We start from the raw sequence: 21435 nt of genomic DNA, 5'->3' as shown, positions 1-21435 counted from the left end.
AAAGATGCATCCTTTGACTCTGTAAAATTAAGCTTAATTAAAGACAGACATATACACTACTTATCCCATTGAGGATTTCAACTTGTACAATTACATTTCAGCTCAGACTAGACATTCAGTTAAGGATTCCTGTTCAGGAGAGCTGCATTTTTTTTCTCTATTGCTCCATTATTACAACAGTCCTAACCTCCAAGGTACCAACCTCTTTGCTAGTTAATGCAAATATTTACTTGAACTATTTAATTGCATATTTAAACTAGACAGGTGATGCCTGATCAAAGTATTTTCCTGAAAGTCAGATACACAGCATAGCAGATGTGTTCACGTTGCAAGGCAACCTCAAAATGTATGGTGTGATCTCCAGCACGAAGAAGAGAGCAGAGGAACTATAACCATGACAACAGCTCCTCACCTAGAAAATAGCTGCAACACCTCCTGGTGCCAAAACACCACTGAGTCCTAACTTCATCCTGTGTTGCTCAATACAAGTAATATTTTTCACCCCAAACCAATACTTTTAATTTTGATGCCTGAAGAGCAACTTCAAAACCAGGTCCTTTACTATGCATACAGAAAAGGAAGCAGATTAGAGAATTATTCAAGCACTAAGAAAACAAAAGACTTCAGGACATAAAGAAAAGCATGTTAAAATTATTTTTTTTGGGTCTCTGCTTGCACATATAAATGAACAATTCCCAGCATCTAGACAGAAAGGAAGATCTGAAAGAACTTGAGTCTTACTTTTTAATTTTCTTTTATGTAACCTTGCCTGGAATTAAGTCAATTAATACTGACTTCTACCATAAAGAACTTTTTTATCGTATCAAATAATTGGTTCATTTCTTTGCTTCAAAATGCACCTTAACCTCATTCCTCTGACCACTTGAGTACTGGGAAATCCCCACACACTTTCCAGAAACAGTCAAAACCCTGAGCAATGGACTGCACATTAGCATCTGGTGTCCTTACTACCACTTTCTCCCTTCCACCCACTGAAAAAAGACCCAAACTTTAGAGGTCTTCTGGATAGTGTCTACTTTCAGGTAATTTTTCTGAAATACTGAAAAGATTCCTCTTGCTTTCTGCAAAATTAAGCCATTCTTATTTTCAAGTTGAAATTATCTCCACACAGCCACACAACTCTTCACACTTGCAGTTTTAGCAAAAAATGTCTTATTTCTTATGAAGACTGCAGCTGCATTTGCTGTAAACCATTTTTACTCTTTCATCAAAAATCCACAGAAGTAATATTTCCACAAACAGTCTTACAAATACAAGTCTGAAGCAGGTTATTTTCCCTAATATGTGTATAAACCACAATGACTTCAGAAAGTCTGATCAAAAACCCCACAGAAGATGAGTTTCCTGCACTAATCCACCTAAAAATCTAGGACCTCTTTATCTTCTTTTTATATGTACTGATCTCACAGGATGTTTCTTGGGTGGAGACTTGAAAGTTTTAAAAAGCCTCTGAATTGTACCTGCATTATTAGTACTAATTCAGTTTTTTTGCACATGCCAATTTCTGGTGTCCAAAGCAGCAGACCTACACCAGAAGATGGTCCCAAAGAAAAACCTCAGGCCTGGCACATCTTCAGCACCCTAGAGCTGAAGGAATCATCCTCCCAGCACAGCAATTAACTGCAACTCTTAACATATTCTACTTACCCTTGTTGACAAAGCAGATTAAAACACTTTCCCATAAGCAAGGCAGGCAAGGCAGCTAAAGCATCAGACATTAGTCCAAAGGGGCCCATAACAACAGCATGACACAACCAGACTTAGAAGTTACACCTCATCCCAAAAGGCAAAGGGTTAGCTCTTCAAAACCATGCTCTGACATAGTGCTTGGCATAATAACTCAAGATACAGTCTGTAGGAAAAAAACCCAGTGGCAATAAATTCAAGCTGCCTACAAAATGTAAACTAAGCCTTGGAAATCAACTGCTCACTCTACAAAAGTATGTTGAAAAAGAGAGGAGAAAAGTTGGTTTTTAAGTGTTCTCTTCAACATCCAACCAGCAGCCATCACGATCAGAGGGTTTTATAAGAACTATGGCTCTTCTGATTTTTTGTATGTAACAGCACTGACATGTTTACTTCTAGTGCAGCACACAAGCTTGCTCTCAGGTATAACACTATGTCACGGTTTAACACTGGCCCGGCAATTAAACCGAATAACAGACGCTCTCTATTAATCTCTCTCTCCTTGATAGAGAAAGGAGAGAGAATAAGGGAGAGAGACTTATGGGTTGGAAACTAAACTACACAACTTTAATGAAACAGTAATGATAAATAGGTAAAATTACTAAATATATACAAATATACAGGAAAATGGAAACCACATTCCTCCCCCCTCTCCCCCAATAACTCTCACGTCACCACCGAGGCTGTAGGGCAGCCCTGGGAAAGTCCAGGCTGGACTCCTGGAGTCGGCAGCAGTTGGGAACCGGAGGCAGGAACACACAGATATGGGCTGGCACGGATCAGGACCACAAGCAAATGAACAGACAGGATCCTTCCAGGATGCCGGGTGAAGGAAGGGAGGAAGGGAAAAGATCTGGAAAAGATCTGGCTCGGCCCTCGTGATGCCTCAAATTTATACTGAGTGTGACGTATATGGGATGGAATACTCTGTTTGGTCAATTCTGGCATCTATCTTGTCTGTTCCTCCCTAAAGGAGGGCTCTGGTGGGACCTCTGTATCCTCCTGGACGGTAAAATGTTTTCCTCAGAGCTGAGCAGTGTCCTTGGCTCTGCATACCAGTCTCTGGCTGGAACTATAAACATTAAGTGTTATCAGTCCTAGAAGCAGACACTGAGAAACTTGCTGTTAGTTTCAGCAAGTGCAGCTCCTTACAAGAGACTGAGCTGAAAGCAAAAGTACAAGACAGAAAATCACCTTTATCCTGGTCCAAACCAGGACACACTATCTACCTCCAAAACCACCTAAAACATCACACATACTTTTGCCAGACACAGGACAGCAATACCAAGAACATCCTACAGAAGTGGGACTTCATCATCATCCAAAATCACTGCACAAAGACAGATGTGGCCATCTATAGATACCATCTGAAGACTCTTTAAAAGGAAAACCAAAAATATGCCCAAAAGAGTACGTTACACTAATGGACTTCAGTAGTTCAAGTTAAATGCCATCAGCCACATACGGGAAGACCGGAATATTCAAGAACTTCATTGAAATATCATGGGCACATCTACAGAAAAGCAAAAGGTCACACTATCAAACTGCACCATGAGGAATTCATCAGTAGAGGGGTCAAAGCAGGACAAGAAAAACAAGTGACTACAGTCACCAACACCATATGGCTGTAAAAGGAGACAGAAAGAAGCACATACAAAGCAAATGCTGAAAAAAATATTGTAGTGTTTCATGAAAGGAGGAGGTGATAGGACAGGTTCACAGAAAGGCTCCTTCAGAAGAGTCCAGTTTACTTAGCATGGGGAAAAGGACAATCAGGAATAATTTCCTTAAATGCACACAGAGGGATCAAGTGCAAAGGAAGAGCTAAAGAACCAGCTCCAGAGAACAGTCACATAAGGATAAGTGACACAATCTGCCATGAATAATTTGATACAAAAAAAATAAGGTTGTGAGATATCCCTTGTTTTTCCAATATAAGCAAATCATGTTGGGAAAGAACAACAAAACCCAGTTTCAGTTAAAATCCCTGGTTAGCTGGCACTCGCATGCTGATCTTGAAAGAAAAACAAAACACATCAACTTCTGCTTTATGCACTTGCTTTGCAAGTTGAAGCTCAGAAACCTCTAATCTCTCCCAACAACAGACTCAGACTTGGCTATACATCTGACATCTATTACTTTGTGGCTATTCAGATGTTTTTACAGTATTTAAGTTTAACCAAGAGGGTTGCGGAAGAGAAACTAGGGAGTGTTACACAGGAACATCTTATCATAAATCTCAGAATATATTTGAATAGATCACAAAAACTATCTTGAACACAAGTTGGTCAGTGAAGGGGGAAATCAGCCTACCAGAAAATATTTTGAGCAGTGTACCTTAGGTATATTAAAACAACAAGGAACAAACATTCAACAGGTTTTGTACAGACCAGCACATTCCTAGGCAAGATTTCTTTTGAGAAAATATATGAACAGAGAAAAAATTCATGAAAGGAACCTGTCCTATGTTTTCTTCAGCTGTATGTAATACAGCAAAAGGAGAAAATGAACAACTTTAAAGTAGTTCCTAGTTATTTAAGTTGAACAGCAAGCTTCCTGAAGGAAACAAAATGCAGATTAAAAGCAGAAAACATAAGTGGAAAAAAGGCATCACTATAGTCATTCATGCTCTGAGAAGCAGTCCACAGTATCTTGCTTATTGGTTTTCAGAATTCTAACATCTAAAATGCAAATTAGAAAAATTAAAGACACTGCAATTTTAATTTTTAAAAATAGTTTTAAATGAATCAGTGATACTCATGCCATCTACCTTACTTCTTCAGAAAAGCAACATCACCCTATGCCTTAACTCTATGCACAGAAAACCTTTTCAGATGGAGGGGAAAAAAAAAAAAAGCAGGTATGAATCACATTAAATCAATTCAGTATGACTGATCTGGAATTGATGTGTAGAAGGGGAAGGAGCTCTAACAGAGGGACTTCACAGCATTCATAGTTTGCTAACAGTTCCACAGAGGTTTCTTCTTACAGATTAGAGGTTATTACAGATACAAATGTTCACTAAAAATGCAATTCTACATCCTGCCATTCCTCATTTCCTTCTCTAATCTTCAATGTTACCATTTACAAGCATGAACTTCAAGGATCAAGTTATTTCTGCTGTAACTTAATAGTAAAAGTGCTAACATCTATTAAAAACTTTACTGTTATCACAAAACTGGACATGATCCCTACCCTGTACAAACACAGATCAAATGATGCCCCATGGAAGGCACGATATGAAGTTTCACAAGAGGGGAAGGACTTTACCACAATAGAGAAAAAAAGAAAAAAAAGTATGACAGCAGCTAAAGCACCCAAGCAGCACTGTTTGCAATAATTCTCCAGAAGATATCAAAGCAAAAAAGGTCCTTTAAAAAAATAAGTAAATAAATGGAAAAGAAATTCAAAGTGTCCTAAACCTGTCACTTGTTATGCTCTGAAGACAATAAAATCTATCACTGCTTTCAGCCTCTTTCCTATTTAGGTCACAGTTTCCTCTACTCCCCCAAGTTACTGTGGTGCTCTGACAGGGACAGAGAAACACCTCATATTGTCACTAATAATTGGAGTGAATGTGGCAGTTCATTGATTTTTACTTCAAATGAGCAATAACTGCTTTCACCACTGAACCAAAGTTATTTTGCAGGTGCACAAGGAGCTCCCAAGGCAGAAGACACAGCATGCATGTACCAACAGACTCACTCCTGACGAAATTATATTTACACTTTAGAACCCAAAATCATCAAGAAGAGTTTTGCAATAGCAGAACTTAGGGAAATAATTGTGAAGAAGTTTACTACTGTCTCAATAAATGATAATGACATTTGGGACAATCTGGACTTCAGACAGATGACCCTTTTGTTACAGAAGGAATTTACAACAATTTTAAGCAAAACCAAAACCAAAAATTGCAAGTGAGGATGCTAAGGGAACTCAAATAGCATTAGCAGATGCTCATTACTTTCAGGTCTGGCCATTAAACATGCTATGGCCAAAGCTGAGATATCCACCAAATGTCAGGGTCACAAGATCCCAAACCTAATTGGTGAGGGAAAACTTCAGAAGCTTCCATAAGGCAGGATGAGCTCAGTCTGTTCATATAGAATCTACAGATAATACCATCAGTTGGTATTTGGTACATTATTGGTACCACTGCAAAAGAAGACCAAAGATTACTCTGTTCCACTGGATCATCCTGGTAGAAGGTAAAGAGCATTTCTTACTGCTAAGATAAAAAAGGAGCAGGATTTATCGATGCTCAGCACCAGAAGACAGTTGCTTAACCTTTGCAAGGCAACCTAAACAGGATTTTGACACCAGACCAAAGAACTTGAAAAAACCTGAAACAGAAAGCAGCAAAGCAAGGCAGAGCAAAGGTGAAAGGGAGATGCAGAACAGTAATACAAAAGAAACAGAACCTGAGGAGTGGCAAGCTGTGTAAACTACTTAATTCAGCACATGCCCTGCTCTCACACAGTAATACAACACAAATTACTCCTGCTTCCAACATTCAGTTATTTTGTCCTCCTCCCAAAGGAAAGAGAGCTTGGAGCAGCAAATAATAGCCCATAACTTCTGTATAAAACAAACACATGCAGGCACACACGGAGAACCAGTAACAAGAGAAAAAGCTGGCAACACTTTTTTCTTCCAAAGTTTTTAGACCACGTGGAATTTTAGTGAAGAGGCATCATGCTGGCTGGCCAATTTCCCATAAATACAGCCATACAAAATACTTGTAAGAATGCTTAGGGGCCATTTGACAAATATGTTGACTCACACTAGAACAGCTCCATGCTTCAGGTTTGCACATTTAAGATTCATACTATGAAAAAAAACCTTCTGCACCTACAGCAGGGTTTGCTTTCTCAAGGCATGTTACTGAAGGAGCTTTTCAGATTCAAGTACCTACAATTTTTTCATTTTTTTCAGAACACAGCTGGGCAGAATAGCATCCAGATCCAGTGGTAACAGAGGCAAAGACTAGAGGCTTTCCAAACCATGTGTCAAACCATCAGACTAAGCCCTTCAGGCAACAGTGTTCAAGGTAAGAAAAATAGTAATCTGTCTTGGTAAAATAAATAGGTCAAGAAAATGCTCTGCTGTGGTTAGAAATAAACCACAAGGCCTCTTCTTAACAAACTTTATGACCTGTACAACTCTGCTAAAATGTGTAGTTATCAGTTATGTTTCAGTACCAAAAACTTAAGATCTGTTCTTTCAGCAAGATCTTTTCAGGTGCAGGATTAAGAAAAATGTTCCCATCTAATACTGCTCAGTCTAAAACACTATTTCTAAATATGTCTAATGATGTTCTAAATTAAGAATGTCATTAATTAGCAATTAGAGCTGTAGGTAAAGGAGATTTTTCCCATAATGAAAGGGAGTATTAGACAAGATCTGTATTATCCAAGTCTTAGATGTACTGCAATTCCTTCCCACCCTCCTTTTTTTAAGCTATCTGGGTAATTCATCTTGCTTGTGATATGAAAGCATCAAATTTAAGACTTGCATTATCTCCAACAACTTGGCAAACTGGAGATTCATCCTCAGGTATTTATGCTTACACCACAGAAAAAGAAGTCTCAGTTAGCTGGGCCTGTTTATTAAAACAGAATTAGAAAAATTAAAAGCAAGTTCAAATTTAAGCCTGGTAGAGGCAGAAGGCATTGGGGCAGCATCCGTTGGTCCTACCTGAAGGATCTGTCAATGCCAACACTTGCTGTAGTAATTCTGAGCTTACACAAGACTTAGACATGCCCTAGACCTCTCTTAGGAAAGTAAGACACCTAGACACCGATTATTAAGCAGCTCTTCCTTCTCAAAATAGCCCTACTTTGGAAAAGTTACCAAAATTAACAGCTTTGGTGTGAAAACATCTTCATGAGTAACAGAAAACTAGAGATGACTTACTTGTTTTATACCAACCACCAGGCTAGACATGATCAGCAGCAGATGCACTGCAACAGCATGGATTCAGACCACCACCTGTGTTCAGTACAGCCATGAAGTGCTATGGAAAAACCCTCTCCTATTTAACAGAAAGCATGAGCTCAGATGATTAAGCACTCCAGGCTACTCAAATAAAGCCCTATATTGCCAACTGGAAACTTCTGGCTTGAAGTAGTTACTTGTATACTTTTATACTAAGCTAAACCTGCATTAAGTTAATCATCTCAAAAATAATTAGGTGAGCCTAACTACTTTAAAATAATTTTTAATATAACAAAGATACTTCTGGTCATTTAAATCAAATACAAAGCTAACATTACATGCACACTAATACAGGCAAAGTATTTAACTTGTCTCCCAAATAACTACTTTTAATAGATTAAAGTCTAATCACTGCTGTCCTACAATAAACCCATAACAAACAAACAAAAAAGCACCAACAGGTGACCCTGTGAGAGCAATTCACATTGCTTTTCTGTTCCAATACAAAAGTTAGCATTTAAGGCTTCATATATTAGATCCAATTATGAACTGGGTAAAAAATGTTTCTCTAAACCACACCACAAAGAGGCAAAATACCTGTCAGATACTAAAGCTTAGCAGAAGCAGGACATTAATTACCATAAATCCCACCAATCTGTTATTGCTTCCTCATATGGAAAGTTCTTAAGGACTATCATATTCTGAGGCAGCCAGAAGATGACTCACTTGCTTTGAGACATAACATTAGTACCAAAATATAATGCCTGTTTCACACAGACATTGTAATCACCATTGTATTTGAAAGAGGAAAACAAGGAAAAGGAATTCAGCTTCCCTTCCTTTGAGTCCTCCCCATACAAAACTCAAACCACAGGGGTGGCAAGGGGAGGGGAGTGAGGAAGAGGAAAAACAAATACTAAAGGGGTTTCTATAGCCAAAATGCCCATCATTTCAAAGCAGAATAAAGGACTGCACAACTCTAACGTGCTACAGGATGAGCACAGGAAAGCACAGTTTTAGAGAAGGTAACACATCTCTCCAGTGCCACACACACCAACGTTTGCTTATGAACATCACTAAAATACCAACAGAAGAACTCAAGTGCTTGGAGAATCCAAACTTAAAATTGCACAAGAGTAGATGTGTCCAGAATGAAATTAGCTAATCTTTGCCTACATTAGACAGATAAGCAGAAATAAAACTTAAGTGATTAAGCAGGATCTAAATCAGAACAAGGAAAACACAGTTCAACACAGGTCTTCTAAGCAGGATCTAAATCAGAACAAGGAAAACACAGTCCAACACAGGTCTTCTCTATATTACTTTTCAGAAAAAATAAATTCAAGTTCCCGGTAAACACTTTGTTGAGCAGGGCAGGAGGAAGTCTCATTCTCAAATATATATCAGACTCAAAGAACTAGGAGGAAGCTGACAAGTAGTACAGTTTCAATATCTCTATTTGTATCTAAGCATGCACTTTTTTCAGCTGTATTGAGAAGTAACTACCCAAACTGTAAATGAATTACTATAACAAACTATTGCTCTCAGAGGTAATTTTACTTTGTGGGAAAGTGTTGCTTGTAAAAAAAAGAAATAAAACAAAGATAGAAATACCAAAACAAAATACAGGCATTCTTCCCAGTTTAATTTGTTGGACTCAACATGTATCGTCAAGCAAAGAGGATCCAAACTCATCAACTCACTCTGCTGCTACACAAAGCCTCCTACATCTTGCTTTTGTAATAACTGCACTCTTAAGTTACCATTGTTCTGCCAGGAAACCCTTACAGCTTGCACAATCAGTTACGTGTATTGCAGGCACAAAGGTTCAAATAGACCAAACTTGCATACGCTTGGATAAAGCCCACAGGTTTTACATGAAAAGCTCAGACAAGTCAGTTCAGTGGCTACACACCGTAACACCATTTGAGATTCATTGTCAAGCTCAGCTATAACCCAACCTGCCTTTTCCATAGCCAAGTTTTGAAAATGTTTAGACAATATTTACCTTCCTCTAAAAGTATTGCAGAATCTAACAGCCTGCTTCATTTTCAGGAACCTAAACTTTTTTCACTTCCCCAAGAATTCATCACAGCAAAGAATTAAAAACCACGCTGAAGTCTCTGCACCTCCCTGCACCAGGGAAAGGTCCCATTTGCTCCCCAAGCCACCCTTCAAAGCTGGTCCCAGGCTGTCATCAGGCAATGCTGCTACAAACATTTTAGTGCAAGCTTTTGGTCCAAGAATAATTCTGTTTTCCCTTGGTACAGTGTCTAAGATTAATAAAAGAAGTTAAAACAGTGTTATGATGCTTTGTTAGTTATTAAACACACTACTGAGATTTAAAAGAACATAAATCAGTATTTTCAAGTGCTTCATATTAAAAAGCATCTGGGAAGTGATGGGGGTAACCTCACTTAGAGAAAACAAACATCAGTTTTCAAACATTACAGTTATAATAAGAATTATGTAATTATAGATAAGCTCTTTAACTGATGTTAAAGTGATGCCTTAAATAGAAAAGCTGAGACTTCCTACATCACTTTCACAAAACAGACATGCAGTACATCTAGTTATGTTTAGAAGTATGAAAGAGCCATAAAACTGTACCTGAAATGACAAAATCCAAACTTATAACTGACTGTCAGATATTACCAAAGTCCAGTGGAAAAACCATCTAATGAGATCAAAAAAGCTGCCTTTAAACTTAAGTGAGCTACTTAATGTCACAAATGCAGGCTCTGTACTTCAATACCTCCCTGAAGATACTACAGCTATTAAAGCAAGTTCCCACTCCAACAATAGATACAGCAATAGAGGAATACCAGGTACAAAATAATTCAGAAGTCAGGAAGAATGCTAACAAGTTCATGTATATTTAAGCTACATGAATTCAGACACAGGAACAAATTTCTAGTTCAACAGCCTCCATGTACAACACCCCAAGTGGAAGCTCAGAGTGAGCCAAGAGAATGGTTTTGCTTTCCTCAAGTCAGGAATCAGCACTGGTTGCCCTGTGTCAAGCTGCTGTCTGTGCCACTTGGGGAATCTTGTGTGAGAAGGAAAATTAAGAAGCATCTGTGTAATACTTCACAAAGAGGAGTAAATAAAATCTCAAGTGACTGAAAAGGTTCACTGTTTGACTGTCTATTCATTTTGATTAACCTGTTGTACTTTGAGGAACTTAAAAAGACACAGGTATTAGTGAAAGGAATAATCAAAATATTTAAGAAACAAATCTGGCTGAACTCTTCAGTGGTTCTACTCAAGTCCTCAGAAAGCTCTTCAAGAAGCTTCAAGTCCTTGACTACTATTTTTTACAGTAAAAAAGCCTACTGCTCATGTGTAGTTTTCTTTTATTCTCATGAAAACATGTTCCAGGCAACAAGCACAATCATTCCTAACATTTTCACAAAACCAAAAGAAATAACAGGATACAGATTTCTAGTCCCTGGACACCACACTTAATACCTGCTATCCCTCCAACTGCTGCAGAAGCTGCTTTCAAAGAGAGACTGAGAGCTCATATGTTTTCATTAACCAGAAGACCAGGAAGTTTAATTTTTATTCCCATGAAATATTATCTGTTATCATGACAGTAGAAAAGAGATCCAAAAACACATGCCACTATCTTAAGTGAGTCTGAATGAGTTTTATAGCTTAAGCAAAATTGCTTTTGCTTCCCACAAAAGGCTCTTTATCTGTTAAGGAAACCACATCCCTGGAGGCATTTAAAAGGCTACACTGGACCAAATACTAGAAAAATATATACTGTGGAAAGTAATCATGCATCAACACAGAATTAAACAGGACGATTTAAAATATCTTTCCTCACCCATCATTTCCACAATTGGCTGTTACAGATTGATACAGATTGATAGCAAACCAAATGTAAATAGTCACCCACACAACTTCAACTCAAACTGTTCTACAATCCTTTTCATTTGAGGATATAGGAGTCACAATCATACTACATATTAAATGTATATTGCTCAACTTCAAAGAAGCAAATTTAATCTACAATTCAAGTCAAAATTTTTGGAAGTTTACCAGACAATTGTTATCCAGGGGCAGGCACAAAGGGTTAAGAATCTGTCCTGTTTCACCATTGCCTGTGGTGCTGGGACTGTCAATGGCCACCATTGAAGTTCTCAGAAAGACTCTGAATTTCATAAATGCCACAGGAGAGCAAGCATCTGAAGAAGCCATCCCAGCCTTCCGTATATTTCATATATATTCCATATATTCTCAAAGCAGATTTCTTCCTGATCCTAGAAATTCTCTAGCTTTTAAACTATTTTCCAATGAATAAGCTTGACCAACTCCTAGCAGAGGAGATCTGACTTGCATTACATTCTCCAAAATCATACAGGCACACAGACAGGTTACTATCACTCTGCTCATGATTAGAAAACATGCAAGTATCTTAGAATCATAGAATTGGCTGGGTTGGAAGGGACCTCAGAGATCATCGAGTCCAACCCTTGAACCACCGTTGTGGTTGCTAGACTACGGCACTGAGTGCCACATCCAGTCTCTTTTTAAATATCTCCAGGGACGGAGAATCCACTACTTCCCTGGGCAGCCCATTCCAATGCTTGATCACTCTCTCCAGAAAGAATTCTTTTTAATATCTAACCTAAATTTCCCCTGGCACAACTTAAGACCATGCCCTCTTGTCTTGTTGAAAGTCATTTGGCAAAAGAGCCCAACCCCCACCTGGCTAAAACCTCCTTTCAGGGAGTTGTAGACAGCGATGAGGTCTCCCCTGAGCCTCCTCTTCTCCAGGCTGAACACCCCCAGCTCCCTCAGCCTCTCCTCATAGGGTCTGTGCTCAAGTCCCTTCACCAGCCTGGTTGCCCTCCTTTGGACCTGCAAAGGTCTTACTGTATCCCTTTCAGTTCAGACATTTGTCTTCAAAGTCATAAAGTTGCCCACAAAGGAAAAAAAATGCATTTTGGAAATGAAGTCTTAGACCTCCTGCATGTAAGGGTACACATACAGACAAACAGTAGAAACATTATCCTTGAGGTCCACTGCTTACTATTTCAATTCAGCTATGAATTAAGTTTATACCTAGAATTTCAAAGTGGATTTAAACCAATAATATACTCAGACAGACAACTTTGATATCCAGTTCTCTTACTCTGAAGAAGACCATTGACCACTGAGTTTAAATTATATCATGGCTTTTGAAATTCAAATAATTTTATCTTTTGCTTTCATGGTTTATGATCACTTCTAGAAATTACTATCATGGGAATAATAAAAAAAAAGGCCCTAGAAGTTTCTCAAAGCAAAGGTAGGCCAGGATTATTTTTCAAATGTGAAGTTAAAGGCTCTCCTAGGAATAGGTATTAAATCCTCAAAAAATAATCAAAATTCTGTCAATGTTTCAACTGCTTTGCTTTATTCACAGCTGTTTTTTGTTCCTTAATCTTATACAAAGAGGACTTGCTAGCAAAATAACTAACATTGCATATATAAATTTGCTACCATTTTATTGATCCAAATCAGCCCAAATCCTCCACTAAATCTAGCTCATCTTTACTGTATTTTCCATAATCCACATTCTAAAAGCCAAGGGCATCAAGAGTGCCCTGAAGTAGAACATAACTCCATACAGTGCCAGGACATCTCTCATCTATTTTACCTGAGAAGCAGCAGTATCATCATTGAACCAAAAAGTAAAACCCACAGGTAGGGGGGAATAAAAAAAAAAGAGCTATATTCTGACCAAGAGATGCTGCACTATATCTTCTTGCAAGAGTACAAGGAAAGTTTCAGTGATTAGGACTTGCAATTGTATTAAGTTCCCAAAATCATACTACACAAGGATAGCATCCTAAGCAGAGAATTGCCTTTGCTGACTTAACTGAATCCACAAGCAGAAAATACATCTACCCCAAATAACCTGTTTGTTCCCATTTTGGCAGGAGGTTATAACAGATAAGCTTTACATAAGCATCTCACACTATTTAAAGCAACATGCTTACTATTTAGAGAACACAATCTGAATGAGTTTCATGAGCCAGTATTTAACCTACTTTAGCCAGACCAGGCTTGACTCTCAGGTTACCTTCCTAGCATTGTGAGAGACTGATAATTTCTCTACCTTGCACATGCTAAAACATCAGCCTAGGAAAAAACCTAGCATAAGTGAGCAGCTCCTTCACTACACAACTCATGTGCATGATTCTGCCTCTTCCATGCCCATGTTTGAGGTGTACTCACAGTAGTGACATTGCTTGTGCAGCTTGGGAACATTAATCCACTTTGTACCATAATCAAAGCAAACAAAACTGGAACAAGGTATACCTGGAAGTTTTCTAGATAATTTCCTATTTTGCTTAAACTGAGGCCCCAGTATGACTAATATTTTACCTTTTGGCATCCTGACTATTACAATGAACACAAAAAGCAACAAACCAAAATCAATACCTAATAGTTCTCAGATAGCACCACAAGTTTGTAGCCTGGTATAGACACTTATTAGTATCACATCCCACCTATTTATTCACATTGGCTTCTGCAGACTGGCTGACAAAGTAAAATTCAAATAAGCAGATGCAGAGATCCCACAAGAGAGATCAGCAGATACTAAGAAAGCCTCTGTAAGAAAAGTAGTGGTCATCTCATCGAAGTTCAGACTTGTTCTGCCCTTCATAAAAAATTACCTCCTCATCACTCCCTTCAGGGAAATATATCCCCCACCACCCCCCTCCAAACATTCCTACTTTGTGTGCAGTTTTAAACTTCTACAGAAATCACCAATGAGTCTCTCTGCTTATCCTCATACCTAAGTGACACTTGTCTTGCTGTTTCAGCCAAAGTTAACTTCTGAGTTGTAAAAACTTATCTTCTGTGAGATGCTCTCCCTGCTATGTACATCCAACAGAGCCACTACATCACTTACCTGAGGCATCAAGTCAATAAACATAAAGCAGGGACAATTTAAGCTCGATTTAGTTTAAAGAGTAAAGTTATCCAAGTGTTTCATCGATTCAAGACCTTCAACACCAAAAAAGAAAATCAATCAAGCATTCAGGTGTTGGGGAAGATAAGGACCAAAACCTAAACTGTTGTGGAATACTGTGTCCCAAGACAAAGGGTTAAAAAAGGCCCAGATTAACAGCAGAAATTAGATCAGTAGTTGTCAGAATTTGAACCAGTGATGCACACTTTGAAGCCCTCAAGATGCACAGTGGCCAAAGCCAGACCATCATACTGGAGGAAATATCACATTGCATGTTCATTGCTTCTGCATGCTCCACCAGGCACAGTGCCAAGCTCCACAGAGTTTGGCCTGACCTGATGTAGTACTTGGGGATCTCTCTCTGTACCAAGAAAAACCACTAGTATAAAATCCAGATGACTTTAAAGGATTTATAAGAAGGCAGAAGCACTGTTTGCTAGGAAATCCCAACTTCAGTCCTCAAGTTCCTTCAATGTTTAGAGACCCTTACAACTTTTTATTGTGTTATCATCAGACTAGGTAAGACAATGTATGAGATGCCAAAGCACTGAAAAGCTGAAGTTACTCCTTTAGATGAAGCCTACTACCTTGTTTTAAATACTTAAAGGCAATGACCACTTCAGAGAACACATTAAAGAAATCTGGGGGTTTTTTTCTAAGCATACTACCAAGATTTTTTTTTTTCATACCACAGCAATGGGGGAAGAGTAGCACAAGAATGTTACAGCACCAGGAGGACTTCAAACTAGAGTGTGTTGTTTGATCTGAAAAAGAATTAAACCTCATTGTCACAATAAAACTTGCTAACACACTACAGAACATGTGCAACCTCTTGGCTGTTTACTTCCTGCACCTCAGGATCAGCTGCTGGAATTCATGAAGCAGAACATCTGAGAAAGCTCAGCAGTTTCCTCCTCTTTTCAGTACAGAAACATTTCTAACCTCTAACTGCAGTTACCAGGCTAAATGCCACCTTTACTTAGCAGCATCCTCAGCTCAAGTCCAAAGAGGCTCTTTGCCATCACCCAGACATCCCTGCTGCAGGGAACACCATTCTCCTCACTGGAATCAGCTTCTTATTTGGGTGATTGTGAACAAATACTGAATGGTAATACCATATTCTGTCATTCTAGAACCCATCAGAACCCAGCTGAACAGAGAAATTAATTTTGAGTCCTCTGGGGCTGAAAACAGCTATCAGATTTTGTTATCATTTCCTACAGTCTTTCCCACTTGTTTTTACAGCTGTCTTCATGTTCTAGAAAGCCTGAAGTTTCACAAGTTTGCATCTTCAGCTTCAAGTCCAGAAAGATTTCTCCAGAATTTAGCATTATGTGAGAGTTAGAGTGATGTATAGCAGTCTGCCTGATCATTTCAATTTATTTCTCATTACTCATTTTCCTGAAAATTAGTGTAGTGTCTATGTAGTTTTCTATGCAAACTGAAGACACTGCATATATTTTTCCAAGAAACCATAAAATATAAACCAGAGAGAATATATTAACTTAGAAGCACAAAGGTCTGCGGAAGAAAATAAAATCCAAGTATACAGACAGCAACAGTTTTATGATTTTCAGAGCTGCCCAGTTTAGCTCCTTCTAAATAAAAGCACAAATTAGAATATTAAAAAGAGGCAAAAGTGGAAGCAGCAAGTGATGAACAAGTATACTTTATAAGAATAATCTGATTTTACCCTGAATTTACTCTTTTAATCTGAATTTACTCACCTATGAAATCTAAGCATAAATTCAGTAACAATGGGAAAGCTGCTTTCAGCATTCAGACTTTTTATCTTCTAGCACTTACATTTAGCAAATTAGTAGGGACTAAAGTGGCATTGAACAAGTATATTTTCCAGAACTTAGCTGGTTAAAAAAAAAAACACCAACAAAAATCAGTTCACCAATGCAGGAAAAAAACCCAAACAAAATAATACCATCAAAAAAACACCCCCCTGGCACCCAACACCCTAAAATACCGCAGCCAACCCAAAATGGCCTTTCACCCCTTTCTTCCTCTAATGTTTCACCCAAACACGCAGCTATTCCAGAATTTCATTGAGATATAACAGCATTTGCTTCAGGTTAAAGTAAATAAACCATTTAGTTCCAAAAAATGCTGATCTGAGAGGCTTCCCAGCTGCAAAACCTTGAGCAATTCCATCAGCTGTTTCAGTGCCAACCTTTCAGGACCCCAAAGCAGTGGCAGAAATGTCTGCAGACTCAAAACTCCTTTATGAAGCTGTGGCTCAAATATACCAACAAAATGTGAAGTGAGAACTCTCACAGCACTTTCAGACCTAACATGGGTCAACTATGATTCCAGTTCTCCACAAGCAATACTAATTATCTAATTACTGATCTGGTCTTAAAGCAACTATTTGGTAAGTCAGGCTTTTTAGGAAGATTTGAGGTCATCAGAACTTTGTAATAAAGCTTAGAACAAAATTCCTCGTTTCCAACACAGGTCTTTCATAAACTGACTTAGAAGTGAATCTGAAATCACAGGAAAAGTATTTTTGGAAACAATAAAGAGCCATCAAAATACATGAAAGAGGTCTTACTAATTTCCCCTTATCTGAGTCCTCATCTTCACCAAGATACACGCAGATGTAGGACACATCCACCTCTCATGTGACACTTCAAAACAAGTCTTGCGTAGTATTAGATTATATTTTCCACAACAGTAATTTTGTTTAAGTTTAGGGAGAAAGGTTTAAGACCAAAATTTAAATTACAGAGCATATACATTTGCCAAGATTTGGTGCATGGGGAGAAGACGGGCTATGAAGTAATGTTAGACTTCTAACAGTGCAATGGGTAAGCAAGTTGCCACTAAAAATCCAACATTTCTTGCAAACTTTCAGTTTTTACTTCACCTTAAGCCAGGACAAGTACTTGCCTAGTTTTAATCAGATGTTTTCATTAAAGTTTAGCATGTTTGAATGCTGCTGTATTTCCAAACTGTAGTTTGTGTCTTTGATTAAATACACAGAAATATTTATAGGAAGATTCTATTGAAGCTTCTATAGAAACAGCTGAAAAGAAAATAGGCCTTGACACTGTAGAATGAACTTTGTTGCATAAACTACTCAGTTTATCAAGAAAACATCATTTCAAAATAGGCCTTACAGCAAAAAGTGATCAAGACTGGCTGAACATTAGTCTCCAGTACTTTTAAATTCAGCAGCAAATCTAAACAGCCAAAAGAACTTCCTATAGACACAGTTAGAGCAAGTTTTCTTCACAGAGATCCTATCAATTATTCGGAAGTTAACATTAGAACAACTGAAACTATTCTGCCAGTCCAAAATACTGCATCTCACCTCTAGAGCTTGAAGAATCAATTCTAGCCAAGACAGGAACTGATTTTATATTCCATTTAAATAAACCAACTTGCATCAGACCACATGGGCAGCTGAAAGGCAAATCCACTAATATTTCTGGAGTAGATTAGTTTGTTAATCTCAGCAGTGATTAGCACGCTGAGAAACAGCTAAATTCTGATATCCTAACTAGTAAACTTGCATCTTAAGCAAAACTCAGAACAGTTTCTAGTCTTTCTAGACCAGAACTGGTTGCTAACCCTGTCTGGAAGCAAGTCACTCTGTATGGCCTGCCACCCCATAATCTACCCCACAGCTTGATCAAAAAAGCTGTATTTTTAAAGAAGAAAATCCTTTAAGCTATAAATCAGTTGCTTTGCAAAGCTATAAGAGAAGGACAGATGCAATGCTACAGACTTCTTGCTAAGCAACGTGGGCATAAACTAATCAACTCAGAGAATATCCCACAGTGGACAGATCAGTTCAAACACCTATACTAGTATTTTTCCCCATGCATTTCTAAGTAAAGCCTACTGATACCCAGGAACCACAGACTGGACATTTAGCCATCACCCCACCCATTTCTTTTTGCACAGTGCATCAAATGCAGGGAATGTGGTGCAGAATTTTTTCTTTTCCTTACACTTTTATTGCTACATCTGTGAACTACATCAGCCTCACTACTCACACGAACTTCCCAAGCCTGGTGTTCACTGAAGGCTGGAGGGTTATATTCTCACTAACATAAAGCATTGTTTGACCGTAACTTAAGAGTCAATTTTACATCTACAGAAACTAAATGAGCATCTTCTGTTTTACACTGGAGCAGCTGTCTCTGTGGACACGAGTTTTGAAAAATGATCTGTGTGCATGCATTTGTATTACATGCAAAGCATAGGCAAGAAGAACCTTTTATCTCATGTGAGAAGGGAAGAACAGTTCTGAACAACTAGTGTAAAACACTCCTCCATTGAGCTGGAACATCTGGAACTGCCATGTTGGAAGACAAATTTATTTCTGACTGCTTACTAGCAGTTTCTTTAGTTAATTCATTTATATAGGGGTTTACTTGCTGTTACTTAGCCTTACATAATTACTCATAACTTAAGGGGAGGCTCAACCAAACAGATTTATACTAAGATTACTTAGAAATTATTGCACACTGGGATCTCAGTAGCATGGCATTTTTGTTACTCTACTTCCCTTCCCTATGGCTTCCTTGTATCTTAAAAACAAGCCACTTTTCCGTGACCTCTGCTTCAAGCAAGTTTTTGTAGTTCATAAGGGGTCTTTTGTACTTAATATCAAATAGACTGGACTTCAGCACCAGGGGTGGGAGGAAAGATTAGGTTGCTATAGAGCAGAGCACTGGCAAGCAGAAAGCGTGCTGTACTGCTGAAGTTAAATCACTATTCACACCAAGTAAATCCTAACTAGAAAATAGCTCGGTTCATCTAGAAGCAGCCTTTCTGCCATGGTTCCTTTCACACACCGAGGAAAGTAAAATCTCACCCGTGTCATTTTAAAAAAGTCTAAGGATGGCCTGTTCCATCGTACATCCTCCTCCCGTCTGCGCTTTAGCCGGCTTTTCTTTTCGTTCAGGACACAGGGCTGAGAGCGGCACCGCAGCAATCCCTGCCGCCGGCTGAGCTCGGGTGTGGAGGTGGGAGTGCTGTTGGCTGAAGGCAAGAGATTTCCTGTCTCGGTGATGTGCTCCTGGGAGAGGGAGAGGCGGCGCCTTGGGTTAAAGTCACAAGGGCCTCCGGAATTCCAGCGGGTACTGGAGCTCGTGCTGCCCTCGCTGCTGTCCACAAACCCGCTGCTGGCAGAGGAAGGTCTGGGTACTGGTGATGTGTTGAAGCTGGTGATGGTGAAGACATTATTTAGCGACAGTATGTTTTGGGGCAGACTGATACTTGTGCTTCTCTGCAAGGTCGCGCTTCCGTGGCTGTTGCAGCGTTGCAGGGTAGCGCTGCCACCGCTATTGCACCGTCTCTTTGACACGGGAGTCCAAACCTTGGAATTGCCAGGCTTCCACGGTGAGCGACAGCGAGCCAGCTCATCTGGCTCCGAGAGGGACCTACAGTGACGTTTTGTTGGTGGTGCCAAGGGCTGACCCGAGTTTTCGTTAAGGTTTAATTCACTTATCCATCCCGACACCATAGACGGACTGGAAGATTCCTGCTGCCACTGCAGGCTGCCATTCCCGGCTGTGCCGGTGCTGAACGGGCACACGGGGAAAGTGTAAGCTGAATTCCTCGTTGTGTCAGTCTGGATTGGGCAACCCCCATTTAAAGCTTTCCAAGGACTCTCTTCTGAAAAGAAAAGAAATAAACAGGTGAAACATATGAAGGAAAAAACACAATCTACTTTAAACCCAGTTTAATGTAAAACCATGAATCAAACTCAGGCTCAGAAGGATAAGTCATGAATACCCAGCTATCAATCAGAATTTCCCCCTGTAGTTACACACATTTTTAAAAAGACAACATTCCAAAACATGAAGACCAAAATATTTCATACTGCAATGCCTTGATTGCATTATATCTATACCTTATTAATGCTTCTTCCTGTATTCTGAGGAATTACAACACTGTTTCTCAACAAGCTACAGGGACAGCTTACATGCTTCCTAGTACACATCATATTCCACAATTAAACCTGTAACAGTGAATAACTAAGGTACAGCCAAAATGGATTAACAAGTAATGAGAGAACCCACTGAGGAACTGGTTTTTTGTTTTGCTTTTTTTTAATGTAAAAGAGTAGGATAATCTCTTCATAGACTGCTGTCCTTCATTTGGCTGTTACACTTCTCTAAGTCTCTCTTACTAAAGAAAGGTTTCAGAGAGATGGGTGTTCACATTCTGTGGTGTGAAAAGCTTTACTTTGATTTGACTTTATACTGTTTCTGATTTAGACTGCAGATTGTTTCCTATTTTCCTCATATTCAAAATGTAGGGTGAAAAAACCCAAACTTAACTCAATGCATAAAGTTACTATCCTTTAAGAACTTAAGGCAAGTTTAACTGTGAATACAGACATAACCCATAGTGCATAACTTCTCATCTGAAGTGGAAATGCTGGGTTAAAAGCAGTCTGCCAGAGAAGCCTTTTGCTCTTTTGTAAAGTGTTTCTTTGAGAACATTCTGCACATTTTACAGCTGTTCCTCCACATTATACAATGAAGTGTAAGAAGAACTACAGCAGACATTGGATTTGCAAATTGAAAAGCTGCAAAACTGTTGGCCAGTTAACAGTGCTTCATGCTTGGTTAGAAAAATTGCCAATTTAAACCAATTAGCCAAGTAAATTTCACTTATCCCAGCTTTAAAGAGAGAGATTTAAAATACTGAGCTTTTCCCCACACACCTATTTTGAGATCTTAGATATAGCCTAAACATTAAAATACTTGTATGTTCTTAAGAGTTGGCAGTCTAAAACAAGTTTTAGAGTAATCAACAGATAAAAGATTTGCTGAGTAGCTTTA

General features: G+C 38.8%; 1 protein-coding gene across 7 annotated transcripts in view; it reads right to left on the bottom strand.

Annotated features, from left to right (window-relative positions):
* Positions 1–21435, bottom strand: part of FAM53A (family with sequence similarity 53 member A) — a 70575-nt gene that overhangs the window by 19040 nt on the left and 30100 nt on the right. For 6 of the 7 annotated variants that reach the window (XM_030450697.1, XM_030450692.1, XM_030450693.1 and 3 more), the window contains one exon: positions 19458–20260. In XM_030450697.1, coding sequence (XP_030306557.1) covers positions 19458–20260 — 803 coding nt within the window. The remainder of the gene's footprint in view (positions 1–19457; positions 20261–21435) is intronic. The other variant, XM_030450699.1, reaches the window with a different exon arrangement.

This window comes from Calypte anna, chromosome 4B (assembly GCF_003957555.1).
Source record: "Calypte anna isolate BGI_N300 chromosome 4B, bCalAnn1_v1.p, whole genome shotgun sequence".
Classification (NCBI taxonomy): Eukaryota; Metazoa; Chordata; class Aves; order Apodiformes; family Trochilidae; genus Calypte; species Calypte anna.
This window is presented reverse-complemented; position numbering and strand designations above follow the sequence as displayed.